This window comes from Calypte anna, chromosome 25 (assembly GCF_003957555.1).
Source record: "Calypte anna isolate BGI_N300 chromosome 25, bCalAnn1_v1.p, whole genome shotgun sequence".
Taxonomy (NCBI): domain Eukaryota; kingdom Metazoa; phylum Chordata; class Aves; order Apodiformes; family Trochilidae; genus Calypte; species Calypte anna.
Genome location: NC_044270.1, coordinates 2115749 through 2133847, shown reverse-complemented (window position 1 = coordinate 2133847; position 18099 = coordinate 2115749). Strand labels below are relative to the sequence as shown.

Here is an 18099-nt window from a genome sequence, read left to right as displayed (position 1 = left end):
AAGAAAAGGGGAAAGAGGGGAAAAAGAAAAAGGCAGACTCCACACACACCCCCACCCCCAGCCCAGCCAGGCTGGCGGGGAGCTGGGAAGCTCTTTTCAATGCTTTGCCCTCCTCATTTCAATAAGAAAAGCCAGCCCAGGGCTGGCCCAGGGCTCCCTCCTTCCTCCCCCCTTCCCTCAGCAGCCCCAGTTTGCAGAAGGGGTTTTACTGGGGGCAAGGAGCCAAGGGTTGGGTGGCCGAGCCCCCAGCCCCTGCTCCATCACCCGGGCTCGGGGAGCAAGGGGCTTGGTTCCCCTTCTCCTCCTGGGGCTCCAGGATTTGGGTTTGGCCCTCAAATAGTTGTGATTTTCCTTGGGAAGGCTCTTCCCAGCTCCAGCCTAGGGCTTGGAGAAAGCTGGTCCAGTGGGAAGTGTCCCTGGCTACGCAGGGTTTTGGAATTGGATGGTCTTTAAGGGCTTTTCCAGTACAAACCATTCCAGGATCCCACGAGAAGACCGAAGCCCCCCCTGTTTTTTTGGGGGGCACCCAGCACCTCTTGGAAGGCACAAAGGTGAAGCCACCAAGCTCCTGGGCCGTGGGAAGTGGGCTCATCCCTTTGGGATTTTCTCACCCCTCTCAGCCCCCTTCACCCCATCAAACACCCCACGGACTCCGGTGCCACTTCCACCCCCTCCTTTCCGTGCCCACTTTCTCACACGGGTGATGATCTCACAGTGGATTTCTCCTAACCCAGGGCCTCTCCACAGCAACCCTCATGGGTGGGCAGTGCCAGGTCCCCACGCAGCCCCCCCGTGACGTGCTGTGAACCGGCAGCCCCCCATGCAGCCCCCCACCCAGCCGTGACCCTCCCACGAGGCACAGTCCACACACCCCTCCCCCCCATCTCTCCTCTATCACGAGGGAGGGCTCTTGTGTTCCCACCCGCAGCTCCTCCACTCGTGCCTCCTCCACACCCAGGGAGTGCATGTAGAGGATCCACACAGCCCCCTCCAACCCATGGCACAGCAGGTCCCCCCCCTGTTCCTCCACCCTTGCCACAGTGGGTCCATCTCTACCTCCCACCCATTCCATATGGGTGCCCCCTGTACCCCCCACCCATTCCATATGGGTGCCCCCAGCACCCCCCCCATGCCATAATGGGTCCCCCTGCACCCTCCCACCCATGCCACAGTGAATCCCCTTGAACTCCCCACCCATTTCATATGGGTGCCCCCAGCACCCTCCCACCCACCTCACAGCATGTCCACCTCTACCTCCCCACCCATTCCATATGGGTGTCCCCTGCATCCCCCCATGCCATAATGGGGGTCCCCCTGCACCCTCTCACCCGTGTCACAGTGAGTCCCCTTGGACCCCCCACCCATTCCATATGGGTGCCCCCTGTACCCCCCACCCATTCCATATGGGTTCCCCCTTGGACCCCCCACCCATTCCACATGGGTGCCCCCTGTACCCCCCACCCACCTCACAGCGTATCCACCTCTACCCCCCACCCATACCACATCGGGGTGTCCTCCCCCCCTCCCGTCCATCCCCCCGTTCTTCCGTGCCTCCCCGAGCCCCGCCACCCCTGGGGCCGGTATCGGAGGGGGTGTGCGCGGTGCCCGGGGACTCCAGGGACTACATCCCCCAGCAGGCTGCGGGCCGGGGCAGCCTCCCGCTGCGCCCAGCCGCCTTCAAACAAAAGAGTTTTTTCCCCCCGCGGGGCTCCGCGCCCCGCCGGCCCCTCCGCACACCCCGCCGGCGGCTGCGAGCCGGGGGCGGAGGCGGCGGCGGGGGGACCCCGGCGGGCTGGAAGTGCCTGGGCTCGGGAGCTCGGGTTACAGAGAGAAAGGGGCTTGGCCAGGCGGAGGGGAGGTGGGCGGAGGGTCCTTTTCTCTCTCTGTTTCTCTCCCTCTGCCTTTTTTTTTTTTTTTTTTTTTTTTCCTTCTCCCTCCCGAGCTCTTTGTGTGTCCCCCCTCTTCCCCAACCCCCCCCACCCCACTCCCCTCCTCTCGCTCTCACACCCCCCCACCCCCCCCCCCCTCTCTCTCTCTCTCTCCGCACACCCCCCCCCCAACCCCCCCTCCCCAACCAACCACCACCACCCAACCCCCTCTCAAGTCTTTGTTAGCCATGCCTAGCCTGGTAGTACCAGGGATAATGGAAAGGAACGGGGGTTTCGGCGATTTAGGCTGTTTCGGTGGGAGCGGCAAAGACAGAGCGCTGCTGGAGGATGACCGGGCGCTGCAGCTCGCCTTGGACCAGCTCTGTTTGCTGGGGCTAGGCGAGCCTTCCTCCTCCTCCTCTTCCTCCGCCGTGGTGCTGGTGGAGGACAGCAACAACAACAACAATAACCCGCCGCCGCCGCCGCCGCAGCAGCCCCCGCCGCCGCCACCGCCGCCGCAGCAGCAGCCGCCGCCTCCTCCTCCGCCGCCTCCCCCGGCTCCGAAAGGTTCCTCGGCTCCCAGCGCCGGGGCGGCGGAACCCAAGTTGTGCGCTTTGTATAAAGAGGCCGAGCTGAGGCTCAAGAGCAGCTCCAACACCACCGAGTGCGTCCCGGTGCCCAGCTCCGAGCACGTGGCCGAGATCGTGGGACGGCAAGGTGAGCGGCGGGGATGGGGGGTCCTGGGGTGGCCCCCTCCCCTCCACCCCATCGCCGGTGTATCCCGTGTCGTCCCCCCCACCACCCACCCATCCATCCACCCACCCATCACCACCCTCAGCCCGGCCGGGCCCCCTTCCTCGGGAAACTTCATCATCCTCGGGGCCGGGAGGGTTGGGGACCGCCCCGCCGGGGGGCCCCGCCAACTTCCCCCCGGTTCGCCCCCCGCCGCTCCCTCCCGCCCATTGTTCGGGGACGGGCACGGGCACCCCGGCGAAGCCCCGACGGGGACAAAGCGGAGGGGACAACCCGATTTCCCTCCCCCGGACGGAGCGGGACTCCCGGGGTTGCGGTTGGGTCTCTGCTCCTTTGGCAGGGTTGTTGTTTTTTTTTTTCTGGGGGGGTTGTGTTGGTTTTTTTTTTTATATGTGTGGGGTTTTTTGTTTTTGTTTTTATTTTGCGGAGCGGGGGTGGGGGAAATCTATAGGAATGCCAGCGTGGGTTTGTAGGGCTGTCTGCACCGGAGCTCCGTCGGTTCTGCGAAAGAGCCGTTCCTGGACCGCGCTCCCCGCCCTCTTCCTCAGAGGTGAAAAAAAAATAAAATAAGAAAAAATATACAGAAATAAAAAGAAAATAAGGCGGGGAGAGGAAAGAAAAGAGCAGGGCTGAGGAGAACGGCGGAGTCCGGTTCCCCGCGGGGGAGAAAAAAAAAAAAAAATCCTCTTTGTTGGGTTCGGCGGAGCGAGGGGGTGTGGTTGTGCCGGGGCTCGGCGGGGCCGAGCTGGCGGGCCTAGCAGGGGGCCAAACAACCGATTCATGGAAGTTGAACTCCTTCTGTCACCATGTGACTGTCGGGGACCCCGGAACGGGACACCCGAGCCGTCCCGTCCCGCGTGGGCCCCACGCCCGGCCCCTCCGCTGCCCCGCGCTCCGCCACAGTGATGCTTTTGTTCTCCTTACGGCTCTGTTCGGAGCGAGGTGGAATGGAGGAGGGCTTTAAAAAAAAATAATTATATATATATATATATATATATATATATAAATATATACACCACACCCACTCCGAACTCACCCCTCGCCCACCCCCAGCGCTCCGGGCTGCCGAGCGTGGGGGCTGCGGGGAGGAGGGGGCAGCTTCCCCGAGCCCCCCCCCTGGGCATTGCGGGAAAGGGTTTAAAACCCTGAGGCTGGCGAGAGAAGTTTTGTGTCGCTTAAGGAGGGGAAAAAAAAATAAATAGTGTGGCTAAGCGGGATTTTTTTTTTTTTTTTTTCTTTTTTTTTTTTTTTGAGCAAGTAACTTGACGCTCCAAGTGTGATGGGCAGAGTCTGCGGCTCCAAATCCAGCTGCTTCCTCTTGGCTTGGGAATCGAAATCGGCCGAGCAAAGGGCAGGGGGTTGCGGTTTGACATGGGGGGGAAATTTTGGGGCCAACGCTCCCTGCGGGGAGGCCAAGGTGGGCAAGGAGAAGCCTTGGGGAGGCTACCAATGGTTAATGGCCGTGCTGGAGCGTGGTCTGGGAACAATGGGGCCTCTGGAGGCTCAGCTCACTCCCACCCGTGAAGGTCCCCACGCAGGGATGCAGCGTGAGCAGGAGGATGGCAGGGTGCTGCCTTCCCCCCAAATTCAGGGGGGGCTGCACTGGAGGGGATCCCTCTTCCTCTGGGGGGACCACGCTGGGTTCGTGGCCCCCATGATGGGGAATGAAGGGAGAGGTGAGAAAATTCCCCCCCCCCCCGTGGGTCCTGATCCTCCGTGGGATGTTTTTTACACCACGGGAAGCAAAGTGCAGGCAGGAGCCGTGGGGGCTTTGTGCCAACTCTGTGCTGGCGGGTGTGAGGCCGGGGAGAATCAGGCCCCTTTTGTTTAATAAAGTTAGGAAAGAGAGAGGATTCGGGAAGCAGAATGGACCCCCCAGTCCATTCCAGAATCCTCTCCCTTTCCTAACCCCGGTGTGGAAAAAAAAAACAACCCTAAAAGCTGGTACCCCAAGCTCTTTTCCTCCTGCATCCCACTGCTGCCCCAAACTCCTGAGCAGGGGGTGTGTTGCCATGTGTTGGGTTTGGAGTGATGGAGAGGAATGTGGAGACCTGGATTTTTTCCACCATTTTTTTTCTTTTTTTTTGGTGTTAAAAAACGTGTGGATATATGTGAGGGCCTTTCCCACATCTGGGAAACTGGGAAAATGTCAGTGGGCCAGAGCCTCGGCGAGGTGGGCTCAGCCATCTCTTAATGGGTCAGGTGGTGGAAGATTGTCTCTCTTTATGGAAAGGGGGGGATGGATCCTAGAAACCAGGATTGCCAGGGATTTTTGTTCCAGCAGAGGTTGTGTCTCCCACTGATTATTTTAAAGGGTCTCTAGGGATGTCTCCTGGGGTTTGGTTTTGTCTGGGAGCACAGATCAGGAGGGAGCACCCTGGGGTGCTGAACGCTCTGATTTCATGGTTTGGGGGGGGAATTAAAAAAAAAATGCAATTTGTCACCCCCTTGGTAAAAGTGCTGGTGGGGCTGAGTGTTTTGTGGGGCCTTGTGGATGAGGCGATGGAAAAGAAGGGTTGGGGGGAGAAAAAAACCCCAAAAGTCGGAGTGAAATACAAATTTTCAAGGCTTGAACTGGTAACCAGGTTGAGTTTTTCTGATCTGCCAAACCAGGCTCTTCTTTTGTACCATTTAAAAATAGTGGCTCCCACCTTTGGAAGGGTACCTGAGGGACAGGGATGGATGGAAAAGGGCCTGGAGCTGGACATGGGGACCCTTTTCCCTGCAGCTGGCAGTAGGATTTCCACCTGCTCTCAGTCTTGCCCCCAAGAGCATCAAGGCAGTGGAGGGGAAATAAAGCTCAAGCCCCTTGGATTTTCCTTGGAATGTTTGGAAGTTATTTTCAGAGGGGGTTTGATTGTGCTGGAGGGGGTGGCTCCACTTCCAAGATGCTAAACCTGGGCTTTTCCTTGGGAAGTCTTAAGGTGCCCTGGTGGAACCAATGGGGTGCTGGGAGCCTCCCTGGAATCCCAGCGGAGATTCCCCCGGGATGAGGTGGGGGGGATGCTGGAATGGGGGACTGGGTAAGATTTGGCCAGGTGGGCACCTTGAGCTGTTCCCTTCCACTGTGCTCAGAGAATTATTTGGGTTGGAAAGGCCCTTTGGGATCATCAATTCCAGCCCTGGATCCACTCCCCCCGTGGTTCCCAGCCCAGGGCACTCAGTGCCACATCCAAGCTCATCCTAAAACCCTCCAGGGATGGAGAATCCACCCATTCCAATGCCTGATCCCCCTCTCTGGAAAGAATTCCTAATTCCCAACCTAACCCTTCCCTGGCAGAGCTGAAGCCCATGGCCTCTTGTCTGACTGATAGATCCCAACCCCATCCCGGCTCCAACCTCCTTCCAGGGAATTGGGGAGAGTGCTGAGGTCTCCCACTCTTCCTTCTTCCCTTTGTCACCAATAATTTCCTTTCCCTGGCTGGAAATGGAGCCATGACCTCCATGCAGACCTCCTGGTGCTGGTGGGGTGAGGAGCAGGGATGTCTCCAGGTTCTCATGGTGCCTCCAGATGGGTTTTTACCTTCCCTTGGTCCATGGTTAAGAGTGGGAGCTCCAACTGGGCTGTACTGGGCTGGCTGAACCTCCTGCAGGATGCTCCCTGGTTCTGGAGCTGGTTCTGGAGCTGGATGGTGCAGGAAGGTGCTTGGTGGCTCTTTTATTTTTCAGGCATTTCCCCTGCTCCACTCTTCTCAGGACTTGGGATGTCCTCAGAGCCACCCAGGGGGGGAGGACAAAGCCCTGAAGTCCTTTGTGTCATTTTGGAGGAGGTGGTGGGGCACAAAGGGAAGGATCCGGGAGAAGGTCCTTGGCATCCCAAGGGATTGTGATGGGCAAAACATTGGGAAGTGTGAGGAGTGTCTGAAGGTGTTGTGCTTTGGCTGTTCAGCCTGAATTTAGGGGCAGGAAACCTCAATATCCAGTTTTTTCCCTGGAAGCAAGGCAGAGGGAGATGAAGATTTGTGTCTGACTTTGCTCCCAGTGCTCCCACTGCCAAACTGGGCTGCTGGCACTGGAGCCAGGGAAGAGGACTTTAAAACTGGGAACGTTTCAGGCTGGATCTTGGAGGCAGGAATCCAGGTTTCTTTGTGTCCCTGGTGTCTGGAGGGATGTGGTCAGGTCTGGAGGGATGTCTGGAGGGTCAGGTCAGCATCCTGCTGCCTGGAGCACATCCCTGCAAGCTGCTTGCTCCAAGCAGGTGCCTTCCACCTAGGGGCAGTTTTGCTCTCCTGAGTAGTAGCATTCTTTGTCACCTGGACCCAGAAGCATCTCCCAGCCTGCTCTAGGCAGCCCCTCTTGTCCCCAGGAATGAGATGATGGGAGAGATTCAGAGAAATTCCTCTTTCTTCTCAAGGTGAAGTCGAATCCCGAGAGGCCCCAGCGAACCCCAGGTGATCAGGCTCTTTGTGTAGCTCCAAACGTGCTCTTAAGGCTTTCAAGCATTTAAAAATAGTCCAAGGAAGCCTTTTTTTTTTTTTTTTTTTTTTTTTTTTCTCATTGAGGAAGTCTGAGGATTGCAGCTTCCCCACCCACCATGTGGAGGTGGGTGCAGAGCATCTGAGAGGCAGCCAAAGGGTCAGATCCTGTTGTCTGCTCATTCCCACTCTGCTTTGGTGGGACCTGGAAAACCAAACCTCCTCCCACTGTCCTGGAGACTTGAGATGGGTCCCTAAAGGAGGGGGGAATCCGATTGTTCCCAAGTGTTGATGGAGAATCCATCCGGATTTACACCAGGGGGAAAAAAAAAAAAAAAAGTGCTGAGTGGGGATGGGCTCGTCACGGTTTGGACTGGAGGTGGAAGGAGGGAAAAAAAAAAACAAACCAAAAAAAAGCAGAAAATAACCAACCAAACAAACAAAAAAAAGGTCTGGGAGAAAAGAGGAGAGACAAAGGGAATTTTCTAGGGAGACACAGACGCTCCTGGGATCCATCCATCCGGCCCTCGGATGCCGCGCTGACCAGGCGGGCAGAATGTAGGGCAGTGGGAAAGCCTTGGGTGGGGGCTTTGTCTGGCCCCCCCCTCCTCCTGGTTGCCCCCCGCTGGCTGCAGGATGTGGAGGGGGGGCCCCCAACCCCCAGCATTGGGTGGCTCCTGGTATCCTTGAGCCCCCCGAGTTCCCAACTTTTCCTCCACCGCACGCAACAAGGCAGCGATTGTCTAGGGCATCTGGGTTTGCTGCTTTTTTTTGGGTCGTGTTGGTTTTGCATTTATTTATTTATTATCTATTTAATTCATTCATTATCCCCCCCTCTCCTTTTTTCTTTTTTTTCCTTTTTTTTTTTTTTAATTTAAATCCAACAAACAACTTCCCCTTGCTCCCTGAAAAACGAGCTTAAAATCTCCACACTGAGAAAAAAAAATAATTTTGGTTGCTTATTTCCCTGGTGTGTTGGGTGTGTTTGGGTTTGGGTTTTTTTCTTCCCCCCCTAAGCCCCCCTTCCTTCTTCTTGTAAACACAACTGGCATCCTCAGCACAATAAAACCTCAATGCAAAGGGATTTAGTTGGTTGTTTGTGGTCCTTTTTTGTGGGTTCTGTTTGGGTTTTGGTGTTTTTGGTTTGGTCTTTTTTTTCCTTTTTTTGACACCACTTCCATCAGATTATTCAGTGCAGCTCAATCTTACCCCCCAGATCTTCAGGAGGGTTTAGTTGGGAGGTTCTTTGTGTGCTTGGCTTTTAACGTGGCTTTCAGATTAAATGGGAAAAGGATGCCCCACCTTACCAGAGATATTTGAGGGGTTTTTATTTCATGGGCCTCTTTAATTTTATAACAGAAAAAAAAAAAAAAAAAAGACCAAGCCCTAATTTGCCCTCAGGCTCTCTTACACCACACCAGCAATGTAAAAATGTCCTAAATTGGGTATTTTCAGGTGTAATTTAGACCAGCCCAGTGTAAAAGTGCCATCAGAAAAGGGCTAAAAATCTTTCCTCGTTTTCTGTCTGATGAAAAGAAGAAACTTCAGGGCCTGGAGTAATTTGTGGGATGTGTTTAAAAAAAAAAACCAAAAAACAACAACCCAAAACCCAAAAAAGCCCAAGCAGGTTATGAAAAAACAAATAATAATAAAAATAAAAATAAAATAAAAAAATAAAATTAAAAAAAAAAAAACAAAAAAACAAAAAAAAAACACCCCAGGGCTGCATCTTTTGTACAGCACCTCTGGTGCTTCCAGGTGAAGCCCAAACTGGGGATCTCCCAGTTTGGACCAGTAAGACCCTCTAGGATGTACCAGGCTGTCTACCTGGGCTGGATCTGGCTGATTTTTTTGTGCATCCCTGATCTCCCCACTTTGCCAGTGCCCCAACTTGATTTATTTCTTTGGGTTTAGCCAGAAGGAGCAGCTCTGGGGGTTAAAAAAAACAGGGAAAAAAGGGGTCTGGGTGCTGGAGGCTCAGCAGCCCTCAAGGGTTTGTTCCTGTGCTTTATTTAACATTTTGTAGTTTAGTGGGGTAATTTGCAGACATTCTTTGGAGTCAATTGGCGAGCAATTAGCTGAAGTTAAAAAGAAAAAGGGCTTGGGGAAGGAAATATCCATCCAAACCTCCTTTGGAAAGTTATTTGGGATCTGTGTTATTGGCAAAAAAAAAAACAAAACCCAACCAGAATAATAGGAGCTGGGTAGTGGCAACACAACAAGAAAGGGTTTAATTCTCTTTTTAATATAAAATTCTGAATGGCAGGAGTCTGCCAGGGATCCATGAGCTGATGTCTGCATGCTGCCTGAAAGAGCAGAGCACTAGGACAAAGTTAGAGATTTTTATTATAGTTTCTACAGGTCCTTTTCTCCTCTTAGTTTTCAGTTTTTACCACCCCCTCCTAAGCAATTCTCTGCCCTTTTAATGATCCCCTGAGCAGAGCAGTTGGTTGCACATTGTTTTCAAATTTCTGTTAAGTGGGAAGAAAGCCTTTTATTTAAAAAAAAAAAAAAAAAACCAGGACCAATTTCATCTGAAAAAAAAAATAAGCACATAGGGCCTTGCTGTTCATCCAACCAGGATCTAAAGGGATCTGTCAGGAGCAGAGCAGTGTCAAGGCTCAGCCCCTCTTTAGTTGGGGAAAAAAAGGGCAAAATTGGGGTGGAGATGGGAGCCTAAGTGGGTAAATCAGATGGAAGCCCAGCTTGGTGTTAGGTGGTGGAAAATCCGTGTGGATCCCTTGGGAGTTTTTATCTGGGGTGATGCTGTGGGGGCTGCACCCCTGGGGGGGGGTTGGGCCACTCAACCTTCTGGCTTTGGGTGGAGTTGGGCTCATTTCCTGCCGGGTGATTTTCTCCAGTTTTCAAGCAGAGGATCCCCCATCTGTCTGTGCAAAGCTGGCTTTCCTGTCTGCTCCTCCTCCTCGTCCTCCTCCTCCTCCTCCTCTTTCTCCTTCTTCTCCTCCTCCTTCTCCTCTTCCTCCCCTTCCTCCTTTTCCTCCTCCTTCTCCTCCTTCTCTTCTTCCTCCTCCTCTTCCTTCCTCCTGCTTCTCCTCCTCTTCCTCCTTCTCCTTCTCCTCCTCCTCCTTGTCCTCTTCCTCCTCATCATCGTCTTCCTCCTTCTCCTCCGCCTCCTCCTCCTCCTCCTCCTCCTCCTCCTCCGCCTCCTCCGCCTCCTCCGCCTGCTCCTCCTCCTCCTCCGCCTCTCCCTCCTCCTCCTCCTCCTCCTCCTCCTCCTCCTCCTCCTCCTCCCCCTGCTCCTCACACCACGCGTCCTTTTGTCCCTTTCCAGATCCTCCCTTCCCCCTCTCCCTGGGTTCTCTCCTTGTGCCCTTTCGGGGTCTCTTTCCCTTCCTTCATCCTTCATCCTCCTCCCTTCATCCTCCTCCTCCCGGGAATGCCACCATCCCTGAATCCCCCCTCACCTTTTGACTCCCTCCACGAGGAGTTTTGCCCTCCTTCCTCTGGATTCCTCCCCACTTTTTCCTTCCATCTGTCCCCAGCCTGGAGCCCCCCATCCTTTGTCCCTTTCCTGACCCTCCCTGTCCCTTCCCTGATTGTTCCCTCTCCTGCCAAGCTCCGATCCCTCTCCCCTCCCACTCAAGTCATTATCCCAGGGTTTTAAATCCCACCCAGCCCTGATAAACACCCACCTGAGCCTGGCTCCCCGAGGAATTTCCTGGAATTCCCTTCGGGAGGAAAACTCATTTCCAAGCCCACCAACCAACACTCCCTTTTTATTTTTTTTTAATTTTTTTTTTTTTCCACGCGATGCTCCGGTGACATCCCTGGGGAAATGGTGGCATCTCAGTTAATCTGCCTAAGATGGAATCTCCAGCTTTGGAACGGGCAGCAGAGGAGCAGGGAAATGTCTGCCAGGGATGGGTTAGGGAGATCCCAACCTTCCCAGGAGCTGCTGGAGGATGGAGGTGACCCACGGGGGTTTCGCTCTCCCCCTCCACAGATTCCTTGGGATGGACCTTTGGACATTTTATCCCTGTGCTTTTATCCTATGGTTGGGTCATTCCAGCACGGTGAATTCCCAAGGTTCTGATAATCCCACACTGGGGATCACCATCCACAAGAACTGTTTGGAAACTTGGCCAAAGGGAAGCGTTGGAAGGGGAGTCCTGGGTGTAAACTCAGTGGAGTTGCACGGGGTTTGGATTTTAGGGATTTGCTTAGCTCCTTCTCTGGCGTTTCCATTCCCAGGGAAAGTGGCTCCGGGATGGGTTCAATCCAGCAGCTTCACAGCGCTGGAATTAAAGGAATTTTTTTTGGAACGTGGAGCTGCTTTTCCCGCTCAGGAAACAGGAGCTGGAGCCTCGGAGAGCTCTGAGGAGTTGGAAAGTCACCTTGGGAGCTGACAGCAAAGTCAGGATTTACCAACACCCTCCCTCCAACCTCTACCAAGCCCCTCGTGGCAGGCAGGGGGGTTTTGGGAGCCCTGCTGGGAGGTTTTGTGGCCACGCAGGCTCCCAGTTTGATGAGGCTGCATCCAAGTACCCGAGGGATGCTCCGGGATGGGATCAGGACCTGGAGGGCTGGGAATGTTTTGTGCAGCTCCAACTCTTGGTCTGCAGCCTCTACCCCTGCTCTGAGCCCAGGGAATTATTCTGCTCAGCTGTAGCAGCACTGAGGCTCTTGGGTTTGGGGGTTTTTTGGGAGGTTTTTTTTGAGTGCAGGGTTCTGGTGCTGGGATTGGAACACAAATCCCGTGAGGAAAGGCTGAGGGAGCTGGGGGTGTCCAGGCTGGAGAAGAGGAGGCTCAGGGGAGACCTCATCCTCCCCCCAATTCCCTGGAAGGAGGTTGGAGCCAGGATGAGGTTGGGATCTATCAGTCAGACAAGAGGCCATGGGGAGGGTTAGGTTGGGAATTAGGAAGGAATTCTTTCCAGAGAGGGGGATCAGGCATTGGAATGGGTGGATTCTCCATCCCTGGAGATGAGAGCCTCCAAAAAGGCTCATCTTAAAAAAAAAGAGATTGGATGTGGCACTCAGCGCCATGGCAATCACAGGGTGGGGGGAGTGGATCAAGGGTTGGAGCTGATCGTCCCAGAGCTCCTTTCCAACCCCAATGATTCTGGGATTCTCTTGGATTCTTGCCTATGGTGGTGGTGGGGTCGTTGCCTTCCTCGGTCTCAATTCTGCATCTCCTGTGGCAGAGGAGATTTGCTCCTCTTACCCCTTACTGGGGTTTGCTCCTCTTACTTAAGAGGTTTGCTCCTCTTACTCTTACTGGGCCTTCTAAAGCTGCTGGTTTGGGGTTTCCACCAGATCTGAGGTGGGGAAACCAAATTGCTGTCTGTCTGCTACACCCCCAACCCTCCTCCCTCCTCAAGTCACCAGGGTCACTCCAGATTCACCCCAAAAACTCCATGGAAGACCTCGAAGAGGTCTCTTGAGCTGATGGCACACATCTCTCCCCCTCTGCTCCTTTGGAGGGTGAAGGGAGCTCCTCAGCATCCTCCTGTTTTCCCCTCCAGCCTTTCTGGTGGCCCCTGGGGATCTTCCCAATCTTTCCTTGTCCCTGGGGCAGCCATCTTTGTTGAGGGGGAAACATGGCAGGGGCTGGGCCTCACGGGGCTCATGGAGGGAGTGTGGACCCAACCCCAACTTCCCAGCATCCTGGTTCTTAGGTTCTCCTGGTTCTTCTTAGGGGTGGAGAAAGGAGACAGGAGGGGAGGGAGACAGGGGGGAGAAGGAGGGGAGACCCCCAAGGGGGGTTATGTGGTAGAGGCCAGTGCAGAAAAATGGCGGCTCCCGGCTGAGGGAGAAGGAAACGCCTCTGGGAAAGGTGAGGGGGAAATGGTTCTTCAATCAAAGTTAAGGGGGGAAAGGCCTCGACTGAAGAACCACTTCCCCCTCACCCTTTCCAGAAACCTCCTCCCTCCCGAGTCAAGGGGGAAAAGGCCTTTCCCAAATTCCAGGGAAATGGCGCCAGCGCTGCTGCCAACGTGGCGGCTCAGCCCCTTTCCCTGAGGAGAGGGGAAGGCGTCGGGACGGCCTCTCTTAACCTCCCTCCCTTCTTTTTTTCTCTCTTTTTTCCCCAAAAGGCTGCAAGATCAAAGCCCTGCGGGCCAAGACCAACACCTACATCAAGACTCCGGTGCGGGGCGAGGAACCGGTTTTCATGGTGACAGGAAGGCGGGAAGACGTGGCCATGGCCCGGCGGGAAATCATCTCCGCTGCCGAACATTTTTCCATGATCCGGGCTTCCCGCAACAAAGCCGGCACCACCTTCGGAACCGCACCCACCTTGCCAGGCCAAGTCACCATCCGGGTGCGAGTTCCCTACCGCGTGGTGGGCTTGGTGGTGGGGCCCAAAGGTGCCACCATCAAGAGGATCCAACAACAAACCAACACTTACATCATCACCCCCAGCCGGGACCGGGATCCCGTCTTCGAAATCACCGGAGCGCCGGGAAACGTGGAACGGGCTCGGGAAGAGATCGAGACCCACATCGCCGTGAGGACGGGCAAGATTTTGGAATACAACAACGAGAACGATTTCCTTTCCAGCAGCCCTGATTCCGGCATGGAAAACCGATATTCGGAAGCTTGGCGGGTCCATACGCCGGCTCCGGGCTGCAAACCCCTTTCCACCTTCCGGCAGAACAGCCTGGGCTGCATCGGCGACTGCTCCGTTGACCCCGTCTACGAAACCCCTCGCCTGAACGACCAAAATGACTTCAATTATGGATACCTCTTCCCGAATTATGGAGTCAACAAGCAAGATCTTTACTACGGGGTGGCAGAATCGGGCGCCCCGATGTGGGCCGGCCAGGAGAACACCAACCCCGTTTCGGTGCTTTTCTCCAAACAACAACGCTCCAGCAGCACTGGCGCCATCCATCCCAATTCCCATCGTTCTCCATCGTCTTCCATCCAGGAGGCGAATCTCTCGGGGCTCCCCCGGAGGTCGCAAGGGGAACCAATCCAAGGGTTTTCCAAGTTGGGAAGCACCACGGCTGCCCGGACGTCGGTCTCCGGGAGCCGGGAGTGCATGGTGTGTTTCGAGAGCGAAGTGACGGCGGCGTTGGTGCCCTGTGGCCACAACCTCTTCTGTATGGAATGTGCCGTGAGGATCTGTGAGAGGACTGATCCCGAGTGTCCCGTTTGCCACGCCGCAGCCACTCAGGCCATTAGAATATTTTCCTAAAAAGGACAAGAGCAGGGAGAGAGGGGCTCGGGATGGGGTCGGGAATGGAAGGGTAGCGTTGGGTGTGTGCGTTGGGGGGTGGTGGTGGTGGTGGTAGGGGGTGTCCAGGAAGGCAAATTGATGGTGATGATAAAAATAATAATAATAATAATAATAATAATAATAATAATGAGATCTGAAGAGCAAAGGAATGAAAGGAGAAATTAATTTAAAGAAGAAGAAGAATTATTTTACGAGCAATGTATGTTATTTTTTAAAGAAAAAAAAAAAAGAGTGAATAATAAAATGAAAACCAATAGCAAAAGCCAGAAAGTTTGAAGGGTGAACGAGGCTGCAGCCTGCAATTTTTCTAAGCAAGTGCTCTGAACGCACATGTGGATCTCCCAAGCAAAGTGGTTTAATTCTGAATTATTTTAATTTTTTTTTTTTTGATGGTGGTGGTGAGACTGGGACTTCTCCACATCGACCAAACCATCGTGATGGGACTGGGGAAGGGAGCAGGGATGTGGGGAGGGCCCTGTCAAGTTTGGTTTTTTTTCCCTGCTCTCCTCCCCCCCCAGCCCAACTGGGAACTGCTCTGAAAGGAAGGAATGGGAAGCGAGGAAAACGGATGGCAGCGATTTAAAGGAACAAAAAAAAGAAACCATCAACCTCTGGGAACCTGTTAGAAGGAGGGCACAACTCTATTACCTCAAAGATTTAAACAGACAAACAAAAAAAAAATAAAACCACAGCAGCTAAAGAACTTTTATTGTTTGTTTTTTTTTCTAAAAAAAACAACGACAAAAAAAGAACCAAAAAAAAGCAGAACAAAAAAAAAAACAGAACAAAAAAAAAGAACAAAAGAAAAACAAAAAAAAAAACAAAAAATAAAAAAAAAAAACCACACCCACACACAAAAAAAAAAAAAAAGAAAAAAAAAAAAAGAAGAACTGAAAACAACACCGGTGAAACTGAAGAAGGTTTGGAAGAACCTCTTGGAATCCCACTGGGTGATGAGCATTTATTTTATTATTCTGAGCCACCCTGGAGTCTGGAACTTTGTCCTTTTTTTTCCTTCTCCGAGCAGGGATTTGTTCAGCAGCTGAAATCAGGAGTCACTAACAGGGTATTTCCAATTTTTCTGAGTTCCCATCTTGGGGGGGGAGGATTTTTGGCTTCCTTGGTTCACTCTTCAGCCTTTTCTCCAAGGGATGCCACCCCCCAGGCACTCACACCCATCCCATTGTCTTTCTTTTCCTAGAAAAAAATAAAAAAATTATAAATATAGATATATATATGGCACCAAAACCTAAGAGAGATGATCATGCAATACAGGCCACGAGCCCATAGGAAACCAACGTGCATCCCAACAGCAAGCAAAAAAACAACCCCTGAGTTTATAGATATTATTTTGTTGTCGTCGTTTGTAAACTGGACCAAAACTTTTCTTAGTGGGGGGAAAAAAAAAAAAACACAAAAAAAAAAGAAGAAAAAAAAAGTATTTCTTTATGGACCAAAACCTCGTCAGCCGTCCTTTGCCTGGATCTTCCTGAGGTTGGCCACTTGTAGAGATTCTATTTTTTGCAGAATGAAAGAAACACAAAAAAACAAAACAAAACAAAACAAAACAATTGCCTTGTCGAACACCTTTGAATCATTTCAAGATTCCTGCTTTTTGTGCTCCTTTGGAAAGCTTTTGGGAAGTGGGAGAGGATGGGCTGGAAAGCTGCCAAACATCAGCAGGTTTGTTCTGGATGCCCAAATGCTGGGATGCTCAAGATGTGTGTTGGATGAACCTCTAAAATACTAATATACCTAGTTAAAAATATATATTTATGTATATATATATATGTATAGGCACTTAACTCCTCAAGCACCTATATATATATTTATATATGTAGATAAATTTATATATAAAGAGGATTTTCCTGCCACCGTTTCCCCCCCTTGACTTCTGCTCCCCGGATTTTAGAACTGAACCAACAAGTGTCACAATTTAGTAAAAAAAAAAAACATTTAATAATAATAATAATCATCATTTTCCCCCCCCTCCCTTTCAGTTCCAGGAGGAAATTAATTTATTTTCATGGTTTTTAACTTTTTTCCTGGGAAGGAAGCTCAGCTCGCTGCCTCTTGCTCCTGCTCGCTGCCTCCCCCCGGAGGGGCTGAGTTCCCCGTTTTGGGGAAGAATCTGAGGCCTTAAAAACAAAGTTAAAAAAAAAAAAAAATCCCATTTTTTGGTCTGCAGATTTCAGGGGAAAATATGGAATCCCACCTTTTTGGGGGGAAATGGTCCCAAGGGGGCAAGAAGCAGCTGGAGCAGTGACCTTCCCGGGTTCTGTAGCGGATGCTGAGGTGTTGGGAAAGAAAAAAAGTTGGGAAAAAAGAAAAATAATAATAATGATGATGATGCTGTGCTAAAGGGATGCTGCCAGGTCGGATTTTTACTCTCCTCCTCCCCAAAGCTTTAAGAAATTTGGATTTTCCTGGCTCTCTGGTGTGCAGGGGGAGCAGCTGGGAGCTTCCTGGGGGGCTTTTTGGACCCGTCGGGGTGGGAGCTGAAAGGTGATGGGTGGGGGGTGCTGAGGGGTGGGGGGTGCTGAGGGGGCTCCCCCAGCCCCTCCAACCCCCCCGAGCCCATCACTAGCCCAGGGCAGAGATCTGCAAGCCATCACCCCCCCCCTTGTGGAAATGTGGACTGGGAGCACTGGAACTGGTCCAGTTCTGCCAAATCTGCCTTTGGTTTGGTCCCAATAAATTAAAAAAAAAAAAAAAGGGAAAGAGGGAACATTTCTGTTCTCCCTTTTTCCACCTTTCCCCCCCCATCCCAGGGTTGTATTTTAACCCTTCCTTGTGCAGAAATTCTCCCACTGCTGAGGCTTTTTTGGGGGGGTGTTGGGATGGGGAGGGGGATCCCAGGACCCTTTGGAAGGAACGTTGGGAATTGTTGGGGATTTGGCTGGAAATTTCCAGAGCAAATGGTTCCCTGGGGCTGCTGTGTTGAGTGAAGTCTCTGTCCGTGGTAAAAAAAAATGAGTTTTTTGGATCAATGTCTTTGATGCCAGGTTGTGAAGAGGTGGGGGGGAAAAGAGGGAGGGGGGGGGGAATTTTCCCTTGGGAATGGGAAGAGGGGATGGGAAAGAGGATCTTGGGGCTGCTCCTTTTCTCTTCTCCCTCACCTGAAGCAGTGAAAACGATGGAAAAGCCTCCTGCATGCTGAGAGGAAAAATGGGGAAAAAAAAAAAATAAAACCCCCAACCTTTGTTTTTCAAGAAAATTTAAAAAAAAAAGGAAAAAAAAATATTTAAAAATAATTAGAAAAAAAAAAAAAAAAAAAGAATGGGAATTAATGACCCAAACAAAGAAATGTCCATGATGCTGATTGGAACTGGAGCAGCACATCTCTGCAGATGAGCTTCAAGTCTCCAAGTTGGCCTTTAATAAACCCTTCAGTTCCAATTTATATCTCTATATATCTCTATATATATACATATAAATATATATTAAAAAAAAACAAACAAAAAAACTTGATGTAGCAGTTCTAGTTTAAAGCCAGTAGAAGTATTCCGGCCCCTCTTTATTTGGATTTTCTCCTTTCTTTCTCCTCCCCCTGGCCTCCCTCCACCCTATTTTGGATGTAGCAAGGAAGGAAAAGCTGGAAAACCCCCCCAGAGCTCCTCTGGCCTGAGAGGGAGCAGCCCAGGGGGGGGAAAGCTTCATCCCCCCCCCCTTTCCATGGTCCCTTGGAAGGGGCAGAGTTGGGAGCATCCCTGGTGAGCCCAGCTTAAAAAAGAACAAAAAAACCCCAAGAAATTTGCATTTTTTTTTTAATTTTTCTTTTTGAAATATATGTATATATATAAAAAAAAAAAACACAAAAATCTTACGGAAAAAAAATAATAAAAAAAAAAAAAGAAAA

General features: G+C 52.0%; 1 protein-coding gene across 1 annotated transcript; it reads left to right on the top strand.

The window, feature by feature from the left end:
- Nucleotides 1–2097: 2097 nt before the first annotated feature.
- On the top strand, nucleotides 2098–14198 carry MEX3A (mex-3 RNA binding family member A). The gene is made up of 2 exons (XM_030465157.1): nucleotides 2098–2585; nucleotides 13093–14198. The coding sequence occupies exons 1-2, from the start codon at nucleotides 2117–2119 to the stop codon at nucleotides 14196–14198; spliced, it is 1575 nt and encodes a 524-aa protein (XP_030321017.1). The 5' UTR covers nucleotides 2098–2116.
- The last annotated feature ends 3901 nt before the right edge of the window (nucleotides 14199–18099 follow it).

What these genes read in the sequence shown, in the direction of transcription:
- MEX3A (XM_030465157.1), top strand. Translation starts at nt 2,117, where the DNA reads ATGCCTAGCCTGGTAGTACCAGGGATAATGGAAAGGAACGGGGGTTTC. An exon ending in CGAGATCGTGGGACGGCAAG is followed by an intron (nt 2,586 to 13,092) that starts GTGAGCGGCGGG and finishes TTTCCCCAAAAG; the next exon opens with GCTGCAAGATCAAAGCCCTG.